Here is a 27,900-nt window from a genome sequence, read left to right as displayed (position 1 = left end):
AACTCTGAAATTGTTTCCCGCTATTATTATAGAATCTGTTCTAAAGGACTGTAAGTGGAACTTGGATGGAAATAATGCTTTGAATCCTTTCTGGTGAACAGATATTCTCAGATTTGTTTTCTTTTAGGTTTCTGTTTAGTAGTAGGGACTTCCAGACTTGCTTCTTTGTGTTATATTTTGATCTTGCTTTCATTAAAAAGTTTATATGGCCAACTGAGAAACAAAAAGCAGGAAACAGTTTCAGGGTTAATTATAAAAGTGAAAAAGACTTAATAACACAAAAGTTTATAATCTGTCCCTATTTATGTCTATTGTAGGGGCAAACCAAACTTATTGGACATGGGCTCTTTAATGATCAAACCAATTCAGCGTGTGATGAAATACCCCTTATTACTGTGTGAACTTCGGAATTCGACCCCTCCATCTCACCCGGATTATAAAGCACTAGAGGATGCCTTTGCTGCTGTGAAAGATATTAACATAAACATCAATGAACTTAAAAGGAGGAAAGATTTAGGTAAGACTAGGTATAATATATTGAGTGTTTTCTCTGATTGGAGTGTTCTATTTATGTCTTTGAGAATCAGAATCAGGGAAAGATATTAGTTGTTATAGTAGGAGCAGTGAATGTTACTGTATTAGGGTTCTCCATTACAGAAAAACAGAACCAACAGGAGATATATAGAGAGATATAGATACAGATATAGATATAAATATAGCTGTATCTGTATATATGCAATGTATAAATGTAAATGTTAAGAAATTTATTATACAAATTGGCTCATGTGAACCTGGGAATTTGCAAGTAAAGCCAGGAGTTTTTCTTTTTGACTTCTGAAATCATCAGTCCTGGCTTTACCACTCCAACTGGGTGGATCAGAAGACTCATATCACTGCTGAAGGCAATCTCCTTTGTTGATTGTAGATGCAATCAGCCATAGATGCCATCCACTGATCATAGCTGCAAATCCAACTGTGAAATATCCTCACAATAACAATCAGGCTAGTGCTTGCTTGACCAAACAATTTGACACCATAACCTAGTTAAGCTGACAAATAAAATTACAATGATCATTTGATGTTAAGAGTTAGTAGCTAGGGAGAAGATTGAGGTGTTCCTGGAAACTCCCTTTCCAGCAGTTCAGGAGAAGATAATGAGGCACAAAAAATGACAATTTTTGATCAAGCAGCTACATCTCCTTTGACTACTGACGATGTAGGTATGAGCGGTGAGAAGAGACATGGGCAGGTAGCTGTAGCAGTGGAAAGCTAGCATGGGAAAGGGGACATGGAAAAGGGCAGACCGTCTGAGGAGGACCATCTAGCACATCAGACTTATCCGATCCTAATGCACAAAGAACAGAGATCGTTTGGCAATCATTGCTCAGTTGGAGAGAACAAGTATGCTCCTTTATAGAATTCATTTATTGTTAACTATGTAAGCAAAGGGCTAAAATTAGTATCTAAATAAAATTAGATTTCAACGGGAAGAATTACATGGTTCCCATACATTCCAGACATAGTAATGTATCATGATCACAGCTTATTTTAGGCTTGGGTAGACCTAGGACCTCAGTATGATTTGTGCCCATAAAATCCTTAATTGGCTTTTATATCTCAAGTAGACATTAAATGGCAGGAACTTCAGTGCTAACTGGTCCAACCATTTCAATTATTTGTATTTATTTTGTTTTCTAATTTTAATTTTAAAAAGTAATATGTTTATATTAATAGAGTAAAATGATATAGAAGGGTGTAGATTAAAAAGTAAAAGAGTAAAAGACATCATATACAAAATGAAAAGACAGCCCTTAAACAAAGTATTATTATTCAGAATATACAATTATTGATACTAAATCAATAAGAAGACATTCTAATAAAAAGTGTTATTAATAATAAACGCTAATTCACAGAAAGACCAATGCATTTTAAAATACTAAGCTTCGGGGTACATGGGTGGTTCAGTGGTAGAATGCTTGCCCCTCACGTGGGAGACCCAAGTTCCATTCCCAGACCATGCACCCCCCACCAAAAAAAGTGCTAAGCTTTACTAGGAATCAGAGAAATGCGAATTAAAATCAACGGCATTCCAGTCTATAAGATTGGCGAAACATTTTCAAAATGGGTAATACTAAGTGCTGAATCTCAACCTGCAAGTGTAAATGTAAATGTCAAATGTAATTAGACAATAACTAGTAAAGTTGAAGATGCACATACCCAAGACCAAAAAGTCTATTTCTATGTATTTATCATTCAGAAACTCTGTGTTTGTGTTCAAGGAGACATACTAGTAACTAGCATTGTTCAAAATTGAAAAAAAAGGGGAAGAAAAGTACTTACATATTTATCCAGATAATGGATAAACTATGACATATGCTGTGATCTAATGAGAAGATAAGAATGAGTGAACTAAAAGTACATGTATCAACGTGTATAAATCACAATAACAGAATGTTGAGATTTTTGGGTTTTTTATGTACGTTAGCAAGTTGCAAAAGAACATAAGCAATGTACAGTGTGGTACCATTTTATAGAGTTCAAGAATATGCAAAATAATGCTATATGTTTTATGGCTATATACACAGTAAAGGCTTAAAAATAATTGGATATAAATTCTATTTTGGGATCAAAGATGGAGATGAGGGAGATTTAGTGTTATGTGATTTTTTAAATAAAAAGATTGGAAGCAAATGAGGCAAATTTTAGTATTTCACAATGGAGGTGAAAATTGTTGTTTTTTTATATATATACTTTCCTGTTGGCTTAAACTATTTCAGAGTTTTAAAGAAGAAAATTTTCCCAACCCTGTAACTCTAGTTTGTACATCTAATATTTTATTGCATTCTTCATACTTTCTGTATCTTTTTCTCCCTATTTTCCTTTTCTCTCTCCCTCACCCCTCTTTCTCCTTCTTTCCTTCCTGCAACGTGTAAGGTACTACAGTTAGCCTTAAAAAAAATCTTATCCATATATCCTGAGCATTCTTCCAGTTATTATTGCCTTCTTTTTTGCAGTTCCACAAGTGTTCCATTTCATGAGTGTATTATCATTTATTAAACTGTTCCTCTATGGCTAAACTTTCATATCGTTTCTGATATTTTGCTACTAGAAAACAATGTTGCAGTGAACAAAACTTTGAATAGACTTCTTGATCATAGTAAATGAGTACTTACATTTTGTTTAGATTCTGCCAAATTGTCCCTACAAAAAACCATGTTGGTTTAATTCTTATCAACATTGTATAAGCGTGTCCATATCCCTGCATCCTTCCCAACGCTGAACATTGGGGATTTTTAACACTGGAACAAGATGAAAGGTGAAAATCGTTTTAAAGAAAAATGAGTAAAGCTCAGAGAGATGACTTGGCTTGCCCAGAATCTCTCAGCTAGTAGAAAGCCATCTGGAATCTGAAGTCTCTTTATACTAGGCACAGTGGTCTATTCATTAGTTAGGTCTTGATGCCACATTGCAGAAGCCCCAAGTAAATGCATAGCTGAGAAGAGAGTGAGGACATTTTCCAGTATCAAGGATTTCTTTAATGAGGGAGGTGAATGAACCTCGGGACTTGAGAAGCTGGAGTCGCTGGGCAGCTGAGTTCTGAAGGGCAGTGGTGTGGATGCCTAGGGGTCTGAGGGGGCAGTGGGGTGGAGCATGTGACAAAAGGCATGGCGTCCGCAGCGAAGAGTCAAAAATCATTTCGATTTAGATCTTTAATATAAATATGAATCTCGACTGCTTTGGGTAAAGCCCACCCTTTTATGCAATACATGTTTAAGTATATTATTGTGTTCTTCTGTTTCAGTTCTAAAATATAAAAAGAATGATGAGGATGAATCACTTAAAGATAAGTTGTCTAAACTAAATATTCATTCAATTAGCAAGAAATCAAAAAGGGTGACAAATCATCTAAAGATTCTGACCAGAGGAGAATCACAGGTAATTTTTTGGGGGGGCCACAATCAGTTTCCTGGGCAACATGAGCACTGATATATTTATAAGGTTTTGTTTTTTTGTTTTTGTATTCAGAGCTTTTAGTTGATCAAGGTAATTGTTCTATGCTCTTTATTTCTCTCTCCCTCTCCTTTGGGGGAAATAGTGGGTGAGAGTGAAGGAGTTTTGACACTCTCTTTGCTGTGGTGTTTCAGGGAGAAGACAAAGGAGAGATAAGGAAGTGGCTCAACAAGAGATGCCTCATGAGCCTGGTACTTAGCTAGCCCATATTCACCCCCAGGCAATGCCCTCTTCCATCCCTGTTTTATCTCTGCTTTTTAAAATATGTTACCCTCAATGTGCATATTATCTTTATTTCACCAATTTTACCCCCTATATGGGACTTGACATTCACGGTTGAAAGTCTCTCTGGGAACATGGGAGATGAACTCCCAGGGATGAATCTAGACCTGGCACCATGGGATCAACAATTCCATCCTGACCAAAAAGCGGAAAAGAAGTGTAACTAATAAAATGTGAGTGGCAGAGAGAATTCAAATAGAGCCGAGAGGCTACTCTGGAGGTTGCTCTTACACATGCTTCCTACCTATCATAACCTGCCAAACCCCAACCAGTACCATTCCAGCCAGTCCTAAAGAACACCCAGGGCAATATGTAAGATTCTACAAAGGTTCCATGCACTAGTGTAACTTTCCAGAAACCTACAACCTCCAGATGGATCTCTGGACCAGAAAAGTCCTGAAACATAGAGGGCCCAGCCTCTCCAGAACATCAGCTAGATCCATCTCCCTACCCCATATTATTGAGAGCCCCTTCCAACATGAGAAAGTTAGAATGACCATAGCCCAAACACCCCTAAAGAGAGGGATATAAAGATCAAAGGTGAGGAAGGAATTATACAGAGAAGATAGGATTTAACAAATGAATATGATTGCTGAATCACTAAATTGATATCTCTTTCAGTCTCCAGTATCTTAGAGCAGCTAGAGGTAAAAACCTAAAATTGTGGAATTGTAACCCATGTCAAACTCTGAAATACATTCTACAACTAATTGTGGAGCTGTGTTTTGAGATTTATTACTTTTCTGTATATATCTTATTTTTCACAAAAAAAAAAAAAGAAAAGAAACGATTGTGGTGATAAAAAATTATTTGACCCTCTAAACTCCTATATTCTGGAGCAGCTAGAAGAAAAAATCTGAGAGGATCCTATGGTTGCCCAAGACAAACTCTGGGATCTGTCCTGTAACTACTTGTTGAAGAGTGCTTTGAAACCTATTGCTTTTTTTCTTTCTTTGTTTTGTACATATGTCATACTATACAATAAAATAGTTAAAAACAAAAAACAAAAATAAAACAAGACAGCAAACAAACAAAAATCAATAAATGAAATCAAACAAGTGTTTAGATGCTGTTTTAGTTCCCTGGCTGCCAAAGCAAATATCACACATTGGGTTGGATTAAACAATGGGAATTTATTGGCTCATGTTTTTGAAGCTAGGAGAATTCTAAAATCAAGGCAGCATCAAGGAGATGCTTTCTCCCAGAAGAGCATGGAGTTCTGGGAACTGGCTGTTGGTGATCCTTGGTCCTTGGCTTTTCTGTCACATGGTAATGCACACAGCAGCCACTCTTGGTTTCCCTCTTCTCTTCCAGGTTACAATAATTTTCATTTCTGGCTGCTCCCTCTGGCTTTCTCTCTCTCTGTCACCTTTCCTTAAGACCTTTAGTAATAGGATTGAGACTCATCCTAATTCAGCTGAACCGACCTTAACTTAATTAACCTCATCAAAAGTTCTTATTTACAAGAGTTCACACCCACAGGAATGGATTAAGTTTAAGAATATGTCTTTCTCGGGTTTTTAGCCCCAAGCTACCTAAGATGTTTAACTTTGTGTATTTTTTCCCCCTACAAATTGTCCTCCCAGCAGCATATTATATTAGCATATACAACTATTTTCTGTCAGCTGTTTAGCCTGGCTTGAACTAGCTTCACCTCAATCCCTCATAATGGAGGTATTCGTAAAAGCTCTCAAACTATAATGTGTGTAAGAATTACGTGAGAAGCATGCTAAACGACAGATTCCAAGCTTCCACCTGGTTCAAAGGTGGAACCTAGAAATCTGTATTTTTACAGACACTCCAGGTGTTTTGAAATTAATGATCTTAAAGCAAATGATAAATGGGACACCCTTGAGAATCAAAGTAGACAGTTCGTGGCCCTGAAGTAGTAAAACCAAATTTTGGGTTCTAAACAAAAATACCCCTGGGTTAAAACCCAGGGAACTTCAAAGATCTTGCTCTAATTTTATGCCTCTGTGCTGACTCCTGCAAACATGAACAGGCTGGGTGAGTGGGACAGACAACTGTGTTAGGCATTCAGAAGAGGGAAAGCCACTCTGCCTCAGGGATCAGAAAGCTGCAAAGGCTTCATGGAAGCAGGAAAAAAACGACCACAGCAGCTCAAGAGTGATGCAGTTGAATCACCCATCTAAAACCAACACTAGACCACTCCATAGCTGTGGATATATAATATCCATAGGATATTATATAGTCCTTATTTATTTTCCTATCATTTGCCTGTGTTCATCACTTACTATTTTAATATCTCTACCTAAAGTATTTTAGTTTGAGCCAGAGACAGCTATGGAGTGGTCTAGTGTTGGTTTTAGATGGGTGATTCAACTGCATCACTCTTGAGCTGCTGTGGTCATTTTTTTCCTGCTTCCATGAAGCCTTTGCAGCTTTCTGATCCCTGAGGCAGAGTGGCTTTCCCTCTTCTGAATGCCTAACACAGTTGTCTGTCCCACTCACCTAGCCTGTTCATGTTTGCAGGAGTCAGCACAGGGGCATAAAGTTAGAGCAAGATCTTTGAAGTTCCCTGGGTTTTAACCCTACCTCTGCCACTAAATAACCATTTGGCTTTAGGCATATCACTTAAATTTAATTTGATCATCTATAAATTAAGAGTTCTACTAGTACTTAACCCATAGGCTGGTTGTGAGGATTAAAAGAGACGATGCATGTAAAGAAAGTTCCTAACAGTGTAAACTACTCAATATATATTGGTTCTCACTATTATCATAACTGTTATTATATTCTTAGCTTGCATTGTTATTTATCTTTTAATATGCATCTTATTTTCCATGTGAATTTAAACTCTTAAGTCATGGCTTGTATCATTCTTGTACTTTATATCTTTGTTATTTATATTCTTCTAGGGGCTACTTGAGTCCGTTGCATATAGGAGGCAATTCCAGGATCTCCTTTCAATGCAGAACTTTAATTTGGGAAGTTGGGGAACATTTATGGTATGAGGTCCCAGATCAGAGAAAGAAAAATCAAGACATTTCAATTAAACACAACAATAGTAAAATTGAATTGGAAACTCATCTAAGTTTCTACAATCTAAGAAAAGATTGTAGCCCCCAAGTCATAAGCACATATGGTGAAAACAGTTCTCTCTTTACTCTTTGGGATTTTGCTTTTGATGCTCAAGAAAATTCTAGTGAGGAACAATTCTGGACAGGCTTTTGTATATGCTATTACATTCTTCAAACTATTTATCATCAAATTCTTATATTTTTTAATTGTGTACTAAAAAAAACTGTAGTCAAATAGCCTGAAAGTATATGAATAGATTTTTTTCTCCTTAATCTTTGAGATAATGTCATGTTGGAACCGAAGCATTTCATTGTTAATCAGAAAAATCAGCTGCATAGGTCAGAATGAAGAAGAAATAAATTTCAAATCAATCAATTTTGCACTTGTCAGCAGCTCAGGTGAAATATTTGGTGGCACTGGGATGTATGCATTTACCCAAGGTTCTATTAAATTCATCATGCATTTATTGAACTCTCATGTATAGGCTCTGTGTTAAAGATTGGCACTAAAAAAAAGTACATGTAAGCTCTGAATTTGAACTGCTTGTATTTGAATGCTTGTTCTTCCAAACAAGTTTCTTTAATCACTTTTATTAGGGTTAAATCTAAGACGCTTCCACAAAGAGATTCAAAACATAGTAGCTTAAACCAGATAGCTGTTTATTTCTCTCTCCTAACTTAATCTGTGACTCCATACAGGTCCTGCTTCACCAGCTCTTTCAGGGACCCAGTCTCTCCCAGATTTTTCTGTGCTGTTCTCTAAAGGTTTTGACTCCATCTCCTTGGTTGAAGCTGGGTCCAGGCCATGTGTTCCTCAAGTCCTGAGGATAATACTGTAAGGCCAAGACCCAAAGAACACATATCACTGTTGCTCACATGCTATGTGTCCAGTCATAGTGACAAGATGACAGCTAACTGTGAGAAAGTCTAAGAATTGTAGTGTCTAGCAGGGCAACCATGTGTCCAAATTAAGGGGTAGGTTTTCTACTAGTAAAAGAACAATGGGGAAAATGTTAGTCTCTGCCACACATTCCTAAGCTTCTGTTTCATCATCTCTAAAATGAGATTACTGGTACCTAGTGCATAGGGTTGCATAAGAATTAAGTGAGAGAGTGGAAGAAAAAGTGTCTGGAACACATGAGAGTTTAACAAATGTTAGCTATTACTATTGTTAATGCAAAAACACTTCGTCTCAAAATACTTACTGTCCATCAGTGGAGAGAAACATTTAAATAATTAGCTAGTGTTGAGAGAGCACATAGGAGCAGTTAATTTTCTACAACACAAAGAATAGGAGTTGAAGGAGTATTCACAGAAAGGCAACATTTGAGCTGGTCCTTAAAAAATGAACATTTTACAAGGCAAAAGAGGGACATCAGTATCTTCCAGCAAAAGAAAGCAACATGAGAAAGGCAGTATTTCTCACAATGTGGTGCTTGAACCTGCTACTTTAGAATCATCTGGGCCCCAGCCGAGTTATACTACATAAAATCTCTAGCGATGTGTCCTTGGAAAATGAATTTAAGAAAATCTGTCCAGAAAGTTTTATATTGTCCAGAACCTAAACTTTCTGTAGTATGCAATCTAACATAACTTGTCTGGATAGATCATTTAAACAATACAACACGGGGAGTCAAGAATAAGGACAAGGGCCTTATATCCTGAATAGTTTAATGTAATACCTGAATAAATCCCAGAGTCTATATTTTTTTAATATATTGTATGGCAGGGGTCGTATTTCATTCTTTTTCCATAGGACTATCCCATTATTGCCCCACCATTTGTCGAATTTTTGTTTGTTTGTTCATCTTTGTTTGTTTTTTTGGGGGGGGATGTACATGGGCTGAGAATTGAACTCAGGTCTTCTGCAAGGCAGGCAAGAATTCTACCACTGAATTACCCTTGCACCCCCATCCCAGGGTATACTAACCAGATAATAAAAATATTGGCAAAATCTCTTGAAGGATGGGAGAAAATGATGGAACTATTAAACTTTACCATCAGGGAATCCCCTGGTACTGGTGTCGAGCACCCAAATCAGTAGCCCATGCCCTTGATCCTGAGGCTTACTATTGTGAAGCTTACGTATGTAGCAGAGAAGCCTACCTATAAGTATTCCTAAAGGTCACCTCCAGAAGACCTCTTTTGTAGCTCAGATGTGGACTCACCCTCTCTAAGCCCAACTCTGCAAGTGAAATCTTTGCCATCCATCCTACATGGGACATGACATTCAGGAGTGAAAGTCTCCTTGGTAGCGTAGGAGATGATTCCATCAGTTTTTTTGTTTTTTTAACATGGGCAGGCACCAGGAATTGAACCTGGGTCTCCAGCATGGCAGGTGAGAACTCTGCCACTGAGCCACCATGGCCTGCCCGATTCCATCAGTTTTTTTTTATATTCTCTAAGAACTAACTTTTGGTTTTGTTGATTATTTCTATTGTTCTTTCGTTCTCCCATTCCTTTAACTCTACTTTAATCCTTGTTATTTATCTTCTTCTATTTGCTTTCTTGTTAATTGCTGTTTTTTCTTCAAGTTCCTCCAGGTAAGCAGTTAAGTCCTCGATTTTTGCTCTTTTTTAATATAGGCATTTAGGGCAATAAGTTTCCCTCTCAGCACAGCCTTTGCCACGTCCCTTAAATTCTGATATGTGGTATTCTTGCTTTCATTTGTCTCCGGATAGCTACTGATTTCTCTAGCAATTTCTTCTTTGACCCATTGGTTGTTTAAGAGTGTGTTATTTAATCTCTATGTATTTGTGAAAGTTCTTGTTCTTTGGTGATTATTGATTTCCAGCTTCATTCCAATGTGATCAGAGAAAGTGCTTTGAATAATTCCAATGTTTTTAAGTTTATAGAGACCTATTTTGTGCCCCAGCATATAATCTATCCTGGGGAATGCTCCTTGAGCATTAGAGAAGAATGTCAATCAGGTCTCATTCCTTTATCAAATTAAGTTCTCTATTTCCTTGTTGATCCTCTGTCTGGTTGTTCTATCTCTAGAGGAGACTGGTGTATAGAAGTCTCCTACTGTTATTGTTGAAACATCTATCACTTCCTTCACTTTTTCTCATGTACTTCAGAGCTCTTTGATTGGGAGCATAAACATTTATGATTGTTATTTCTTCTTGGTGAATGTCCCTTTTATTAATATATAGTGTCCTTCTTTGTCTCTTTTGGTGTCTTTTCATTTAAAATCTATTTGTCTGATATTAGTATAGCTTCTCCCACTTTCTTCTGGTTACAGCTTGCAAGGGACATCTTTTTCCATCCTTTCACTTTCAATCTATTTGTTTCCTTGTGTCTAAGATTAGTCATTCATAAGCAGCATATAGCTGGATTGTATTTCTTAATCCATTCTGCCAATCTGTATCCTTTAATTGGTAAATTTAGTCCAATAACCTTCTAAGTTATTACTGTAAAGGCATTTCTTGAATCCACCATCTTATCCTTTGGTTTCATTTGTCAGATCTATACATTTTTTTCTCTGTTTCTCTTTTTATCCTGTAAGTTACCCTTACTGGTACTCTTCAATTCTGTGCTTTCCTCCAGACCTCCCTCTCCAGTCTTTCATTTTCAGCCAGCAGAATTCCCTTTAGTATTTCTTGTATGGCTGGTCTATTGTTGACATTCTCTCAGGATTTGTTTGTCTATGAAAATTTTAATCTCTCCCTCAGCCTTGAAGGACAATTTGGCTGGGTATAAAATTTTTGGCTGGAAGTCTTTCTTGTTCAGGATCTTAAATATACCACACCACTGCCTTCTTACCTCCATGGTGCCAGTTGAGTGGTCTGAACTCAGTCTTAGTGGTTTCCTTTGCATGTAGTAGATTGTTTTTCTCTTGCCACTTTCAGGATTTTCTGCTACTCTTCAACATTTGACAGACTGATTAGTATATGTCTTGGGGAAAGCCTATTTGGATTTATTCTAATTGAAGTTTGTTGGGCTTCTTTGATTTGCATATGTATGTCCTTTATGAGGGTTGGGAAGTTTCCCCCATTATATCCTCAACTAATCTTCCTAGCCCTTTATTTTTTTCTTCTCCCTCTGGGACACTGATGATTCTTATATTTGTGTGCTTCATCTCTTTGTGTTCTTTGTCTCTCCTTTTTCTTAGATCCAATTCATTTTTTTCCATCTTTTTTTGATATTTGTTCTTTTGTGTGTTCAAAGTCATTTGCCCTGTCTTCTTGTTCATTCATTCTTTCTTCTGCTTCTTCCAGTTTTTGGTTGTGTGTCTTTAGTATATATTTTATTTGCTCTACAGCATCTTTAATGTCTGTGATATCTGCTATTTTTCTGTTTATTCTTTCAAATTCCTATTTATGCTCTTCTAATGTCTTCTTGATCTCCCTTATGTCATTAGCCATCCCACTGATTTTAATTAGTAGAGCTATATGAACATCTTTGATTAGTTGTTCCAAAGTCTGTGTCTTCTCCAATGTTTTAATTTGGTCATTAGGCAGGGCTATATTTGTCTGCATCTTGATATGCTTAGTGATCTTCTGTTGTCTTTGAAGCATGTAAATATCTTGATAGGGTTACTTTGGAAGTTGATTTTCTTCAGTAGTGTAAATCCTTTGTATTTGTGGGATGGAGTGGAGCAGGATGCAGGGTGTGGGATGGGGCACAACAGTGTGGTAATGGGTTGCAGCACAGGTATAGGCATCAGTCAGGGATGCTACATTGGTGCCTGTGAGTGAGAGGCACAGGACACAGGGTTGCAGAGGTGCAATGTGGGATCTGTGATGTGGGGCATAGCTCAGGCAGGCCTTGGAGCATAGAGGTTGAGGCACAATGAGGGCAGAGTGCAAGTGCGTTCTTGTACAGGGAGAGGGGTCCCTGGAGCCAGGATGTGGATTTATGAGTGTGTAGGGGTGGGGCACAGGTCATGGGGGTTGTGGGTCATAGGTCAGGGGCAGGTGATGTCAGGTGGGTGGGGTTCTAGAGTGAGTGTGCAGGTTCGGGGGTTGGGGCAGGGGTGCACGCATGTGCAGGGTGGGGCCTATGTAGCGCAGATGTGCATGTGAGCACCTGCCAGGTGTGGGAGCAGGGTACTTGTGCCAGGGGGTGGGGCAAGTGTGTGCATGTGTGCAGAGCAGGGAGTTGGGGTACCAGGGTCAAGAGTTTGGTTCACGGATGCTTGGTCACCCAGTGGGGAGGATGTGTTGTGCGGGTGCATGGCTCTGGGAGGTGGGGCCCTGGTGTGCATTTTGTGCAGAGATCACGGGTAGTAGACCAGGGTTGCACTGCTATATGGGATGAGGGAGGGTGTGGCCGGGGAATGGAGGTGAGCACTCACAGCACAAAGCACAGGAAACAGCTTACAGGCAGCAGCGAGGGGGAGGTGGGGGTTGATGGGCTGGGAGTGGCTGCACAGGTCTTGGCAGGAGTAGGACAAGGCTATGCACTTGCATGGGAGAGGTAGTTAGGGCTTGGGCACTTGTGTGTGCATGTGCAAAGCAGGGTTGTGGGGAGAGGGACACGTGGGGGTGGGGAGGATGTCGGGGCAGAGATGCTTGGAGCCCAGTTCAGGGGCCAGGTGTAGGGGTTCAGGTGGGTGGGGTGTGGGGGAGTCGCATGCTGTGGCCAGCACCTGAAGGTAGCTCATTTGAGGAACTCGGCTTCGCTTCTTTCCTTGTCCCCGTCTCCCCATCTGTGCACTCTTGAGGGCTTCAGGCTCCCGTTTCTAAAGGGGCAAATTAGGCTGTTTTCATTAGCTGGACAGTCTCCAGTTTTCATTAGTTTTTGCAACCAGGGCCTCCCTTTGTGGTTAGAAGACCCTCCCAGATCACTTTTATCCTGGAATCACCATCCCAGTTGCCATCTTATCCCTTCTCTAACTGTTCCTGGGAGCAAGAGTGAACTTCGCCTCTCTTATTCCGCCATCTCTCTGGAACTCTGGAAAATTGAATTTTGACAAACATGCCAAGTCCACTCAGTGTGAAAATAATTCTCTTCCACACATGGTGCTGGGAAAATTGGATATCCATATGCAAAACAATGAAGGTGGATGCCTCCTTAACACCATATACAAAAATTAACTAAAAATGGATCAAAGACCTGAATATAAGAACCAAAACTTAAAATTCCTACAAGAAAGCAGAGATGCATCTTCTGGATCTTCTGTTAGGCAATGATTCCTTAGACTTTACATCCAAAGCATGTGCAGCAAAGGAAAGAAATAGATAAATAAGACTTCTCCAAAATTAACATCTATTTGCATCAAAATGCAAATTTAAAATAAAAAACAACCCATAGAACAGGAGAAAATATGTGGAAACCACATATTCTAAAAAGCATTTAATATACTGAATATATACAGAAATCCTACAACTCAACGGTCAAGAGACCAACAACCAAGTTTAAAAATGGACCCGGGTTCGATTCCCGGTGCCTGCCCATGTTAAAAAAAAAAATGGGCAAATGACTTGAATAAACATTCCACCAATGAAGATGTACAAGTGGCCAGTAAGCATGTGAAAAGATGCGAACATTATTAGCCATTAGGGAAGTGCAAATTAAAACCACAATGAGTTGGTTTGCACATCCACCAGAGCAGCTACTATTAAAGAAAAGGAAAATACAAATATGGAAAAGGATGTGGAGAAATAGGAACGCTTGCTCATTTTTAGTGGGAATGTAAAATGGTGTAGCCGCTGTGGAAAATATTTTACAGTTTCTTAGAAAGTTAAGTATATAATTACCATATGACCCAGTGATCCCATTTCCAGGTACATAACCCAAAGAACTGAAAGCAGAGAGTTGAACAGATATTTACACACTCATATTTATAGTAGCATTATTCATAGTTGCCAAAAGATGGAAGCAACCCTAGTGTCCATCAACAGATGAATGTATTAACAAAATGCAGTATATACGTTCAATAGAATATCATTGAGCTATAAAAAGGAATGAAGTTCTGATGCATACTACAACATGAATAAACGTTGCAAACATCTTGTTGAGTGAAATAAGCCAGACGTATAAAAGACATATTATATGATCTCACTGATATTAAATGATTAGAATAAGCAAATTCATAGTTTCAGAAACTGTAAGTTTCCAGGGGCCTGGGGGTAGGGAGTGAAAGTTAATGCTTAATTAGTAGAAAGTTATTGTTTGGGGTGATGAAAAGTTTTGGGAATGGATGGTGGTGATGGTAGTACAGTATTGTAAATATAAGTAACACTCCTGAATTATATAATTGAATCTGGTTAAAAGGTGGAAATTTTAGGTTGCATATATGTTATTAGAATAAAATTTTAAAAAAAACCGGGGTTGTACAACACAATCAGTGAACTCTGATGTAAATATGGACTATATTTAATGATATAATAATACCGTTTCATCAACTTTAACAATGCTACCACACCAATGCAAAGTGTTAATAATAGGGAGGGAAAACTGTGTGTGAGGGGTGGTATATGGGGACTGTGCTTTCTGCATGGTATTTCTATAAACCTACTACTTTCCTAATTGAAAAAAGATGAGTGCATGCACAACATATACTATTATAAACTGTACAGAAAAATTTTATAATCGTACAGCTACTCCAACATGGGTGAAGCTATGTGAAAACTGAACAAATTAAGCTACATCGTGTGACTTTGCTTTATCAATGCGACATCAGTTTTTCTGTGTGCCAACTCAGAGAGTAGTGGGCTAAGATGGCATATCGTAAAAGGTTTTCATCCCACCAGTGAGTTTTTTGTAATGTGCTGGGTCAATATGATCCATGATATTTTTACAAATCCCAGATTAACTTGTTATAAATATCAATAATTTCATATACATTTTAGGTGAAAGACAGTACCTTTAACAGAGAAGAAAAGCTATTTAGATGTTTAGAAAAGACTGTGAGGCATTTTGTGAAGAACATTTCATTCTGTCTTCTACACATACAGGTAGGTAAGGCACAATTGTTTTCAATGTTTTTCCAGGAATGTATGTTTCCCATGGTTATTGTGAAAATTAAATGTGCCTGTTCATTCATTTATATGATGACATGCTCCATCATATCAAATTTGGAAGGCTGTGGACTGCTGGTGAAGGCAGTTAATATAAAGACTTGGGTTTTGGTTTTGGTTCCCTTACCTGCTCTACCCTCTCCACAGTCCACATGGCCATGTAGTAGGGACCTTTGGTCTTACATGACTGCCTTCAAGGCATACGTTCTTTGTGATGAAGATGAGTTCATTAACACAAAATTACAGATGAGGCAAATCATCTTAAGTATAATTATACTAACATATCTCTTTCAGTTGTATTTAAGGTAGTTTTCAAAGATATCTAAAGTACATGTTCACATAATTTCAGTTTAAAAAAGAAAAGAAGAAAATCCAAGTGGGATATAAAATGAAATCAGAAAACAAATTAAAAAGTAAACATAAAGGTCATAAAGACCACAAAAATCCACAAGTGGGTCTCAAATTTTGCTTTAAGTTCACTAGCTCACAACTCAAAAGAGGATATATGATCACACAATTCTAAGACTTAAACTATACCTCTTTATTTATTTTATAACCAGAATTTTGTAATGCCCCTCTTTATGATTCTGAAATGTAATTCACAGATAATACAACCTTATATAAGTAAATGTATGGAAAAAATTCAATATAAAGGAAAATAAATTCTAACAATATAATATGAACTACAATATATGAATGATCCCATCCAACTAGGCCAGAAGACTAAACAACCCTACAAATTTTCAGCCTCTTAGGAGAATTCCTTGCCCCTGTTGAAAATCACTGATTTGAATGTGCAGATTGGAGTACGATACAATTATTCTCATTAGTAAGACCCATCAGGACATCATAAAGAGGACGTGGCGTCTAATAATATCCTTACAATGGTCATGGCTATGAGACATAGAAAGATAGACATAAGTCAGTTAATACATGGCCCCCTTTCCATTTTCTTTTGGAGGTCTGTTTTTGAAGGCAGTTGTTTGTATGCTTAGATAAAATATCACATCAGCAGAGGATAAAGATGGCAGACACAATCATTTAAGACATGTTTCCATGTTAGGTAACCCACAAGCAACATTCTGTTCTTATTTATAAACTGAAGCAAAGCCTGATTTTATAGTCAGATTTGCTGTTCTCTTCCTGAAGTACTGGCTACTGTGAAAAGAAAACCAAAACTATTATAACAGCTGAAGGGCAGTGAAAGCCCTGTTCTTGATGTAACTTTCAAGGAGCCTCTGTGGAATAACTATAGGAAGGTCTTTTTCCACTAATCGATTCAAAACGTGGACATCTCCTCTTAAAGAGAGCAATGGATTCACTAAGGAAAACTGAAGATATACATGAAAGAGGTGTGACTTTTAAAAAGTATTTGTAAGAAGTGAATGCTAACGAATGACCAACGAGGAGATTGGAATAGATTTCATTTAGTAAAAGAGGGTCTCATACAGAGTAATATAAGAAAGTGACAGGGGGAAATGTTAAGAAAATAGTTTGTTTACAAGTAAGCTGATTGACTGTGCAAAGTATTCAAGAAATGTTTTGTCTTTCCTTTCTTTATTTTTCACTCTCAGTGGTGATGAGGTCCACATTTAGGATACATCTCATTGTACTGACTTCAGAACTTGTCTTTCTGTAACTTTGTTCTTTGGTTTCAGGATGCCATGCCCTTAGTTCTGCAGAGTGTAACGGAGTTCCAGGAGATTTCGTACAAGAAAGATGAGGAGGAGCATGGCTATTCAGAGACCCCAAGTAATGCCCCAAATCCTTGTGATGACTTTGTAAGTTAATTATATTCACAGATAAATGCAAATTAAATAGTAGGGTTAAAATTAAAGCTGCTTTTCATTTCTTTTTTTTTTTTTTGAGTTAAAATTAAAATATGCACCAAAGTAAATGTTAATGTCAAAATTAGTAGGTTTAAAAATGATCTTTTTTTAATCACTAAATACTTTTAAATGAATTAGTGAGCATTTTACCATAATTGAAATTTGAGGGAATCTCAGATTGTGCTTCTAGGGATAGTTAGTGTCTGTGAAGCTTTTGAAATTGAGATTTAGTTTAAGCCTATGTATGATATTTCAAGGATTTATTATGTTATAAAGCTGTGGTTTTCTTAAAGGAGTCTCTAGAAATACCCAAGTCCTTCAGGAGAGGTAGAGGTACTCTCTAAAGATGTGACTCCTGTTAACCATAATGTGGAAAGCAAAGGCTTTTTTCTTTTGTTTTTTAGAGAATGGGATTTTACCAAGAATCATATATTATTTACTTCTGCTCTGTGGCAAAATATTTATTTATTAAATATCCTTTAAAAATAGCTTGGGAATCATGAAAATGTGCTTGTACTAATAAAATATTTGGGGAGTAGAGTAGTTTGAGTGGCACTAGAGTAGTACTAAATTTAATATACTGTCTTGTGTTTTTCCAAAAGTGTTATTTCATACTTATAAATATTTTATAAAATATATAATAGATTCCTTTCATCATCTTGAAAGTGCTTCAAAGCATTGACATTATTGGTACTTTGGGTCAGGCAAATCTTCATTGAGTGGCCCTTATGTTGGAGGGCATTCAGCATTTCTGGCCCTCCATGATCTGAATCTCAGTAATGTCCCCCATATGAAGTCATTGTGACAACAAATAAACAGTCCCACGTATTTTCAAACCCAGCCTCCAAAAGATCTTGCATTTCTTGCGGAATGGAATGCCAGGATTGCATCTGAACTAAGGATGATAGGCTAGATAGATAGATAGTGTTGTGGTTTGCTAAAGTTGTAAGAATGCAATATGCCAGAAATGGGTTGGCTTTTATAATGGGAAATTATTAGTTTAGAAATTTTCAGTTCTAAAATGTCCTAATTAAGGCCTCAACAGGACATTACTTCCTCTGAAGAAAAGCTGATTGGTATCTGCGGTGAAGGCACATGGTCGGCGACTGCTGATCCTTCTCTCCCAGCTTCTGTTCTCTCTAAGCTCTCTCCAAAATGTCTTTGGGTGTTTCTCTCTGGTTTCTCATAAAGGGCTCTGGTGCAGGAGTAAGACCCACCTTGAATGGGCTGGGTCACATCTCAATTGAACCCAAAGTCCCACCCACAATTTGGTCTGTTCCCACAGGGATGGACTAAAAGAACATGGCTTTTTCTAGGGTTAATAACAGCTTCAAACCACTATCGATCTAGATAGATAGATAGATAGATAGATAGATAGATAGATAGATAGATAGATAGATAGATAGATAGATAGATATAGATGTTTTTACAACATATGTTTATCCTAGTTTGCCAGGGCTGCTATATCCAATACCATAGACTGGTTGGTTTAAACAACAGAAATTTATTGTCTCACCGTTTTGGAAGTTAGAAATCCAAAATCAAGGTGTCAGCAGGATTGTGCACTCTCTGAAGTATCTGGTGGCAGCATGCTGGCAATCCACAGCTCAATCTCTGCCTGTGTCACATGGCCATCTGTCAGTCTCCTACTACTCACTGTGTCCAAATTTCCTCTGTATATAAGGACTCCAGTCCTCTGGGATTATGGTCCATCCCACTCACTTAATTACTCACCTTAATTAATAATATCTTCAAAGTCCATAGGACTTGGATTTAGCACTTGAGCAGGACTTTGCATGGGACGTGGTTCCATCCATAACAATTTTTAATGGGAAAAGATGTTGCTAGTTCTTTATGCATTTCCTGGACTTAATTATATAGAGCACATTCTAGAAAAGTTCTTAAAGATTTGCTTTTTAGTTTTATTAATTATTAATTAGGTTAATAAATATTTATTGAGTACTATCTAAGAACAAAGCAGATAGCTTCTCCCTCAGCAAGTATGTTCCAGAATTTGATGGAAATAAAAGAGAAAGTTGTTTCTAACTTGTATAAAACCACAAGATAATAAGTTAAACTAAATCAAAATAATTATATCAAAGCTCAATATGAAAAAGCACTTTTATGGGTAAAGTATATAAAACTTATTTTAAATATCAAATAAGAACTCAAAATCTAGCTAAAGGCAGAATAGTTATTATCTAACCATGAATGACCCTTATGTTAACATTTTATAAATGTCAAAATATTAAAATAAGATCTGATTCTGATTTGTTCCAATCGGATTTCCTATGTACAGGAGAACCGGTTCCTGTCTGTGAGTCACTGGGAAGATATATTGTAATTAGATTACCTGTAGAAATCCAGTCAAGACACAAACACAGTAATTTATCCCAGATACAGTAAACAGATTCTTTTCTTAATCAAAGAACTCATTAACAGGCTGCAGGCTTATATTGATTACCTCATAAGTTAGACATCAGACTTGATCTGTGTAGGCTATTTCTGGTGCCAATAAGAGATTGGTTTCCCCTCTCTTCCAGATTTCCCCTGAGTTCAGACAAAGTTACCAGGCAACATGTAGGTTAATTAATACAGCCGTTGCTCAGATGCTGATTCCCTAGAACTTATTTGGGGGTCCAAAAGAGAAATCTACTTGCAAATTGCCATAAAATAACCATATAACCCAAGAGTATATAAAAACCAGATGTAATTACAGCTGGGTATTCATTACTATTCAAAAATTTTATATGATAAATGGCAAAGTAGGGCAGTCAGCCAACAGAAGACAAGAGTGTACTTTAGAACAGAGGGAAAGGAAAGAGAAACAGAGAAAATTAAATTTAGGGTGCTGAAATGCTGGCATAGGGCTGGACATTAATATGAAGCTCACTGTCAGTGACTCAGACCTAAAAATGTAACAATTTAAGAAGCAGAATCAGGCATCAGCTTCATCCATCAGTGTTTCTAAAGAGGACATAGTACTCTATGGTCATTTCTATCACAAGATCTAAACTACCTATGTGAAAGAAGCGCTAACCTTATGAAGAATACATTCTACCCGGGGTAGCCAGGATGTTGGGTTAGCTGTGGGAGGAATAAGGTACAAGCTCCTCTAAGTCCAACTGTATTCCTTTTACTGCCAACAGAGAGGAGTCTTTACTGCCAACAGAGAGGAGTCTTGGAGACAGGAAAAGGAAAGGGGGGGCGGGGGGTTGCAAACTTTTTGTATTCCTCTTCCTGTTCAATTTTAGAGTCTAGAGTCCGTGTTTTACGTCCTTGAATGGGTTTTAGTGAGACCAAAAAATGATCTGCTTCTCTCTTAACTTGACTAGATACATTGCTGATTTCTTTTATGTCCCTCCGGGGAGGAGCTGAGCCTATTCACAACAGCACTGGGCACGGTAATTGGTTGTTACTCTCGAAGTAATGTTGGATTGTTTTGCTTTTGGCAGGCAGCTCATTTACAAAGGCTCGTCCTGACCCCTCTGTCAGCCCTGCTGTCCTTATTCCCAGGGCCTCAGAAGCTCATCCAGAAACGCTATGATAAACTGCTGGATTACAACAGCTACCTACAGCGGGCTGCAGGAAATGAGTCAGACTTGGTGAAAAAAGAGTACGAAGCCCTCAATGCCCAGCTTGTGGAAGAGCTCCAGGTGTTCAACCAGGCTGCTCGGAGGATCTTGCTGAACTGTCTGTGCAGTTTCATCACCCTCCTTAGGGACCTGATGCTCCAGGCACAGAGGACTTATTCCACGGTGGGCCCGGTAAGCATGGCACCAGCCTGTGCCTACCTCTGCCTACAGGATCTGTTGCAAACCACACCCATGCAAGAAAAGCCCTGTTCTGTGCATGTATGTGTGTGTGTGTGCATAACTGATGCCAGTCAAAGTCTCCTGCTCCTTATCCCTCTTCCCCAGGAAGCTAAAAGACAGTTCCTAATTCAGTTCACAGTGACTTACATTCTTAGCTCTTGTTGGACATTCCTTTTCTAATACCATGTGCTTTTCAGCATCATTCTACCCACTTCTGGAGCCAGTGTAGTTCCACCTGCCTGGTGCCACATTTATCAGCTTATATTTTGCATTCTCCTCTCACTCATCAGTTCTTGAATGTTAACTGTGACTATTTAAGTGTGGATACCAAAAAGCCATCTCAGTGTAACAGCAGGAATAGAATAACTATGAAATCATTCTTCTTTCTTTTGTTTCCTCCCAAGAAAGGAAAGCCCAATATGTAGATACGCACAAATAAAGAGATATGGGGGAAGGTGAGCTAAGCATTAAGTTTCCATTAGCTAGGATATTATTTTATAATTATTTTTTCCCAAAGAGGAAGAAAGATATTTACAATCCAATATCAATTTTTTTAAATCTGCTTGGTTTCTGTAATTTGACCCTTCTTTTCATGTGTGTTAGTTCCCATTCAGCTGCTTCAAACCAGAATACATTATTTACAGATTAGATATTGAACTCACAGTATTTGGAGCAAAATGTATTGCTCCTTATTCTTTTTTTTTCTTTTTTTGTGTGAACCCGGGTCTCCGTCATAGCAAGTCAGAAAGAACTCTGCTTGCTGAGCCACCATAGCCTGCCCCCATAATTCATTTTTAAGTAATTCATTCAACTAATATTTATGAAGCCTAATTAAGTGCTAGGAACTGTGTGAGGTGCTGTGGCTGTGATATACGGTCATGTGTCCACTTGGTGAGGTTGTTTGGTCAAGCACTGGTCTACTGGCTAATGTGAGGTTATTTTGAGATTGAATTTACATCTATAATGAGTTGCTTACATCTATGATCAACAGAGGAGATTTGCCCTCAGCAATCTGGGGAGTCTTCTCATCCAATCAGTTGGAATTCTTTGAAGCCAAAACCGAGGGTCTCAGATGTCAGAAGAATTTCTGCTTCAACTTCAGCATTGGCTCTTGCTGGGATTTCTGGCCAGCAGTTTCCCCTGGGGAATTCAGGCTAAGGACTACAGCATCCTCATTATTGAAATTTCCAGCTTGTGGCCTGCCCTATGGAGTTCAGACTTGCCAGACTCCATGATTGTGTGAGCCAAATCCTTGTAATAAATCTGCTAATATCCTGCTGGTTCTGTTTCTCTGGAGAACCTGACTGACATGGTAGTGAATGAGACTAAAGGGCCCCTGACCTCAAGGCTCTTACATTCCAATAGGGGAGACACTGGGAAGCCAGTGAAAAGTGGGATGGTTACAGGTCGCACCGAGCAGAGTGAAGGAAACATAAGAATAGGATGGGGGATTGCTGGGGAGAAAGTACCCCTCCTCTCTGCCTCCAGAAGAAACCGCTGGAGCCCAGGGGGGAGGATGGGAGTGAGCCAGCAATGCACCGGGCACTCCAGGGGATGGGGACAGCACAGGAAGGTGGGAAAGGAACTGGCATACTCCAGAACTGGTGGAGGTGGGATGGAGACACTGTGGCTGGAGCGTATGGTAGGGAGGAGACATGGTACAAGGTGGGGTGGGAGAGGCTGTTAGGGAGCTGGTCCTGCAGACCCTTAGGACAGGGGAGGGCAACTGGATTTCACTCCAAGAATTATGGGAAGGGTTTTGGGCAAGGGCAGGATGGGATCCAAGGTGTGTAGAATATGACACCACCAGCTATTATACAGAAGGATGGGAAAGAAGCAAGCATGGAGGGGGGGACAACAGAATGAGGAGGGTGGGAACCAGTGATTGTAGTCATCTGATCCAGGAAGAGGAGATGGAGAGATAACAGTAGTGAGATATATTTAGAAGACCTGATGCCTAGAAGGAGGATGATGAAGGAGGAAACAAGGAGGGCAGCCAGGCTCTGGGCTCAGGAAATTGGATGAATGGTGGAAATTTCCTGGGCCGGGGATAGACAGGGGAGAAACAAACTTTTGGGGTAATAAAACAGCAAGAGCTCCATTTCAGATATACTGAATCTGAGAATCCTGTTGTACATCCATGTGCAAGGAGAGCCAAGGGGCCAAGTCTGGGTTCAGAGGTCAAAAGAAAGGCCTGTGGGATCTTGGAGATACCATTTGGGGTCATCAGGCTACAGACAGAATATGGAGCTATGGGCACAGGGGAGACAGCCTCAAGGCAGTGGGTAAGTGAGGGTCAGGACCACTTCTAAAGCCCTGGAGTTGAAAATCCAAAGATGAACTGTGAGCAATCCCTTGCCTCTCTGTCTGATTCAGAATCTTGCGGTATGAGTTCTCTAGGTCATCAATTAACATGCAGAAAACAGAACAAGAAAGGGCTCCACTTCTTTCACTACCCACTTCCTGGAGCCCTTTCTTGTCTTGTTCCTAGTAGACACACTTTTTTAAAGCCAAGGTTGAAGAGTAGTTTCTCTGCACAAAGGGCTGAGGGGCCAGGCCAGCTAAGAGCCGTCCCCAAAGAATTTCACTGAAATTGCTTGTTCTGCCTTCCTGCCCAGCCAGCATCAGGGATATCTTAATGGGCTCAGATTTATTTCTTAGAGAGGATGGGAAGCAGGGAGTGTATCCCAGAGCCACAGACTCTTCCTCTGAGCTGGGAGTGAAGTTACAATCCACCTAATAGTCCCTGTGAGCTGGCGGACCTTCTGACTGGCAGTTTGTCCCAAGCTCCAGATGCCTAAAGACTCCATTTCATTTTTTTTTCTTAATTCTAACTTCTTAGGATACTGAGTTGCTGCCTCCTGAGTATTAGACGTCCACATCTTTTTAAAAGCCCCTGCAAATGGGGCTGATGCTCTGACAGGAGCAACTGCCCAGCTTTTTTCTTTTTAATTTTTTAATTTTAATTTTAAAATTTTTAAAATTTTTTGTGTGATGTATGGTGTTGTTACATTCTATGATTTTTCCATGTGATTATCCCATTAATGCAGTACTATTTGCGAAATTTTTGCTTGTTTGTTTTGCTTGTTTGTAGGGGGAAGTACAGGACCAGAGTGAAGGAAGGGTTTTCTGGTCTTTTTTATTTTTTTGGCATGTGCAGGCTCGGGGAATTGAACCCAGGTCTCCGACATGACAAGCAAGAACGTGAATACTGAACTCCCTTGCACTGCCCGGCTGCCCAGCTTTTGCTCGTGTCATGGCAGGTGTTTGGGTAATATTGTCACATGCCCTGGGAAATTGCTTTCAAAGGAAGACATGAGTCACTCCTGGCAGGGTCTGCTCAAGGGACAGGCAGCATGTAGGGAAAAGAAGAGAAGTTATCTGAGTGATAAACATTTTCCTCCCAGAAGGTGATCTGTACAAAATATGCCACATGCCTTTAGGTTCTACTGTCTAGAATATACCTTATAGCAGGAGTCGAAAGATCCCCTGGGTCATCCTTACGAGTCTGTGTCTAAAGAGACAATGGTTTGTTATCACTGCTCCTCATCTTAACCCTAAGGACAAAACATCTGTCCAGTGCCTGGATTTCAGAACCCAAAGAGAAGAAGCCCAAGAGAAGAAGCCTCGGTCACGGAAATTTCAAGAAGGTGGTTATGCATGCAGTCCAAGTATCTTGCCAAGCCAGACTTGGGAAGATGCAAGACCAGCAGCCACGGCAGGTCACCTGAATGGGGGCAGGAGGTTCACTCTGCAAGGGTGTTCGTGGTGGAGCTGCCAGGCAGCCACAAGCTGGCCTTCTGCATCAGGCAAAACAAGCTGGAGTCCTGATTGGTCCTCTCAACCTGGGATTATTTTCTGGTATGTTTCAGCCTCAAAAAGTCCCTTTCTAATCAGGCATCTTGTTTCCCAGCCGCTCTCCCATGGAGAACGAAATTGGCAGTTTTCCTCTTGCCCACTCTATGTGGAAAGTGAGTGAGTGTGCATTTGAGGGGCTGACACTGATGGCGCTTAATTCAGAGAGTCACACCGGGGCTCCAGGTAGTGACTGAGACTCTGGGACATTCGCCCTGATGGAGCATTCCAGAAAACATTGCCCTGCTGCTGGTAAAAGCCCAGAAATCCTAGGAGATACCGTCTGGGGTGATCTGGCTACAGACTGAATGTGGAGCTGTGGGGACAGGGGAGACAGCCTCGGGATAGTGGGTAAATGAGGACCAGAACCACCTCTAAGGTTCTGGAGCTAACCATCCAAAGACAAACTGTGAGCAATCCCTCGCCCTGAGTCTGATCTAGAATCTGGGGACCCTCAGGTAGCCCTCCCTCAGCCCAGAAGGCTTCAAGGCCCACTGCCTCTTTATCATTCTTTGAGCATTAGATTTATCAGAGCAACTTCCGTGTCCTAATCAGGGACCCGGACAGGCACTATGCCTACTCTTACAGTTTTTAGCCCTGGAAGATGAGATTAAGCGCTCTTACATGTACGCATGTGCACATCTTCTCCATCTTCTGAATATAACTCTCTGGAATGGCCCGAGAAAGACCGACAGGAAAGTTTCCTCTGCCTGGCAGATTCAAGATGCACTTTGAATCAATGAGTGGCATTCCAACCCTTTCTCACCCTGAGCTTCTTATCTGTTGGTGCCAGGTGACCAGCAGGGCCTGGCAGCTGCTCCTCTAATTCATTTTTATTATGTATTTAATTACATTTTAACATATTCTTTGAATTAAATCAATTGAGCAAACAGGTGCTACATTCACCTGGCTCAAAGGTCAAGACGATATGAAAATGTTTAGGCAGTCTCACCCTGCTCCTGTCCCCTACCCCCATCCCCCACCCTCATTGGCATAATCGTTTTTATTAGTATATTTTTATCCTTCTAGGGTTTCTTCATGCAAATAAAACCAAATGCAAATATATATCTTTATTTCTTGCATAAGCAGTGGCAAATTATCTACAGCATTCTGCAAGGTTTTTTTTTTTTTTTTCTGCAACTTGTTTTTTAACAATATATCCTGGAAATGCTTCCATGTCAGTACATAGAAAGCTTCCTCATTATTTTTCCAGTTTTATAGTAGTCTACTGCATGGCTATATAACAGTGTATAAACAGTCCCTCCCTTTTTTTGTAACAATTTAACTGAGATATAAATCATAAACCATATAGTCCACTCATTTAAGGTATACAATTCAATGTTTTTAAAATATATTCAGAGTTGTGCACCATCACTACTATCAATTTTAGAACACTTTATCACCCCTAAAAGAAACCCATCCCCATTAACAATGACTCCACATTTTCCCCCAATCTTCCCAGCTAGGCAGCTATCAGTCTATTTTCTGTTTCTATGGACTTACCTATTTGGAACATTTCATATCGATGGAATTATATGATATGTGATACTCTGTGACCTGTGTGTGGCTTTTTTTCATGTAGCACAATATTTTCAAATTTCATACATGTTGTAACATGTTTCAGCACTTCATTTATTCTGCTTGCCAAATAAAATTCCATTGTATGGATAGACCACATTTTATTTATCCATTCATCAGTTATATCCATTGGGGTTGTACACACCATTTGATTTTTATGTATAATGCTGCTATAAACATTCATTTGCAAGTTTTGTGGGTGTATGTTTTCATTTCTCTTGGATATGCATCTCTGAGTGGAATTGCTGGGTCATATGGTAACTTCATATTTAACAGTTTTGAAGACCTGCCATACTGTTTTCCAAAGTGGCTCAATGAAACCAAATAGCAATGTATGGGGGTTCCAATTCCTGCATATCCTTTCCAACACCTATTGTTACCTCTTTTTTATTATAGTCATTCTAGTGGGTATGAAATGATATCTTGTCTCGGTTTTGATTTGCATTTCCCTGGTCAGCCCCTGTTTTTAAACTTTTAAAATTGAAGTGTACCTTATATGCAGTACAGTGCACCAATCTGTGAGTGTGTGAGTATCTTTAGAAGAGATTTCTAGACATGGGATTTCTGTGTCAAAAGGTAAATACTTATGTAATTGCCAGATTCCCTTCTTCAAAATTATACCATTTTGAATTCCCATCTGTACATATATAAGAGCCAGTTTCCCTGGATTTTTGCCAGTCTAATAGGTTTCATAGTGTAATTTCAATTTGCATTTCTCTAGTTATTAATAAGGTAGAGAATCTTCATATGTTGGAGGACTGTTGTATTTTTTTTTCTGTAGCCTAGATCTTCATATCTTTTGCCCTTTCTAAAATTGAGTTGTTGGTTTTTCTTCCTCAATTTTTAGAAGCAGTGTATATATTAGGGAGATGACCTTTTGTTTTGAGATATATATTGAGGTTATTTTCCCCAGTTTATCTTTTGTATTTGGACTTTGTATATGGCATTTTTTTGTCATGCAAAAAAATATACAGTCAAATTTATCAGTCTTTTATTTTATGATTTCTAGACTTTGAGTCATAGTCAGAAAATACTGACATGTTTTGAGGTCCCAAAAGAATTCACCCATGTTTTCCTCTAGTATATTTGTGGTTTCATATTTTTAATTTAATTATTTGATCTATGTAGAATTGATTTTGGTCTAGGATATGAGATATGGACCCAACTTTATCTTCCTCAAAATGGCTATTTAGTGGTCCCATCATTATTTTTTTTAAGTTATATATGTTTCTTGTTAATATTTTCTCAGTGAAATTCAATTTTCAGTTTCTTTGGATAATTTCATTCTGTGGTCTATAGAGATTTTGTATACTATATAGTCATGGTAGAAGGTAGATTTATAAGTTCATAATAATGTTGAGGTTTGATAAGTGCTCGCTAATTGGAGAAGACATTATTTTAGGTATTCTTGATTTCACTTTGAATCACAGAACTTTTAAAGGTGGGAGAATCCATGTTTTCTGTTTCTGTTAACATTATCTAAGCGTCTTTCACATTGCAGTTTATAATGGAAGAGGAGCAA

General features: G+C 38.8%; 1 protein-coding gene across 1 annotated transcript in view; it reads left to right on the top strand.

The window, feature by feature from the left end:
* ARHGEF38 (Rho guanine nucleotide exchange factor 38) overlaps positions 1-27,900 on the top strand; it is a 168,507-nt gene that overhangs the window by 116,500 nt on the left and 24,107 nt on the right. Inside the window, exons 6-10 of the mRNA XM_077142641.1 lie at positions 318-517; positions 3,803-3,936; positions 15,134-15,238; positions 16,960-17,082; positions 20,586-20,897. Of these exons, the coding sequence (XP_076998756.1) occupies positions 318-517; positions 3,803-3,936; positions 15,134-15,238; positions 16,960-17,082; positions 20,586-20,897 (874 nt within the window). The remainder of the gene's footprint in view (positions 1-317; positions 518-3,802; positions 3,937-15,133; positions 15,239-16,959; positions 17,083-20,585; positions 20,898-27,900) is intronic.

This window comes from Tamandua tetradactyla, chromosome 24, assembly GCF_023851605.1.
Source record: "Tamandua tetradactyla isolate mTamTet1 chromosome 24, mTamTet1.pri, whole genome shotgun sequence".
NCBI lineage: Eukaryota > Metazoa > Chordata > Mammalia > Pilosa > Myrmecophagidae > Tamandua > Tamandua tetradactyla.
Note: the sequence above shows the minus strand (reverse complement) of the source record. Positions and strands in the feature narration are given on the sequence as shown.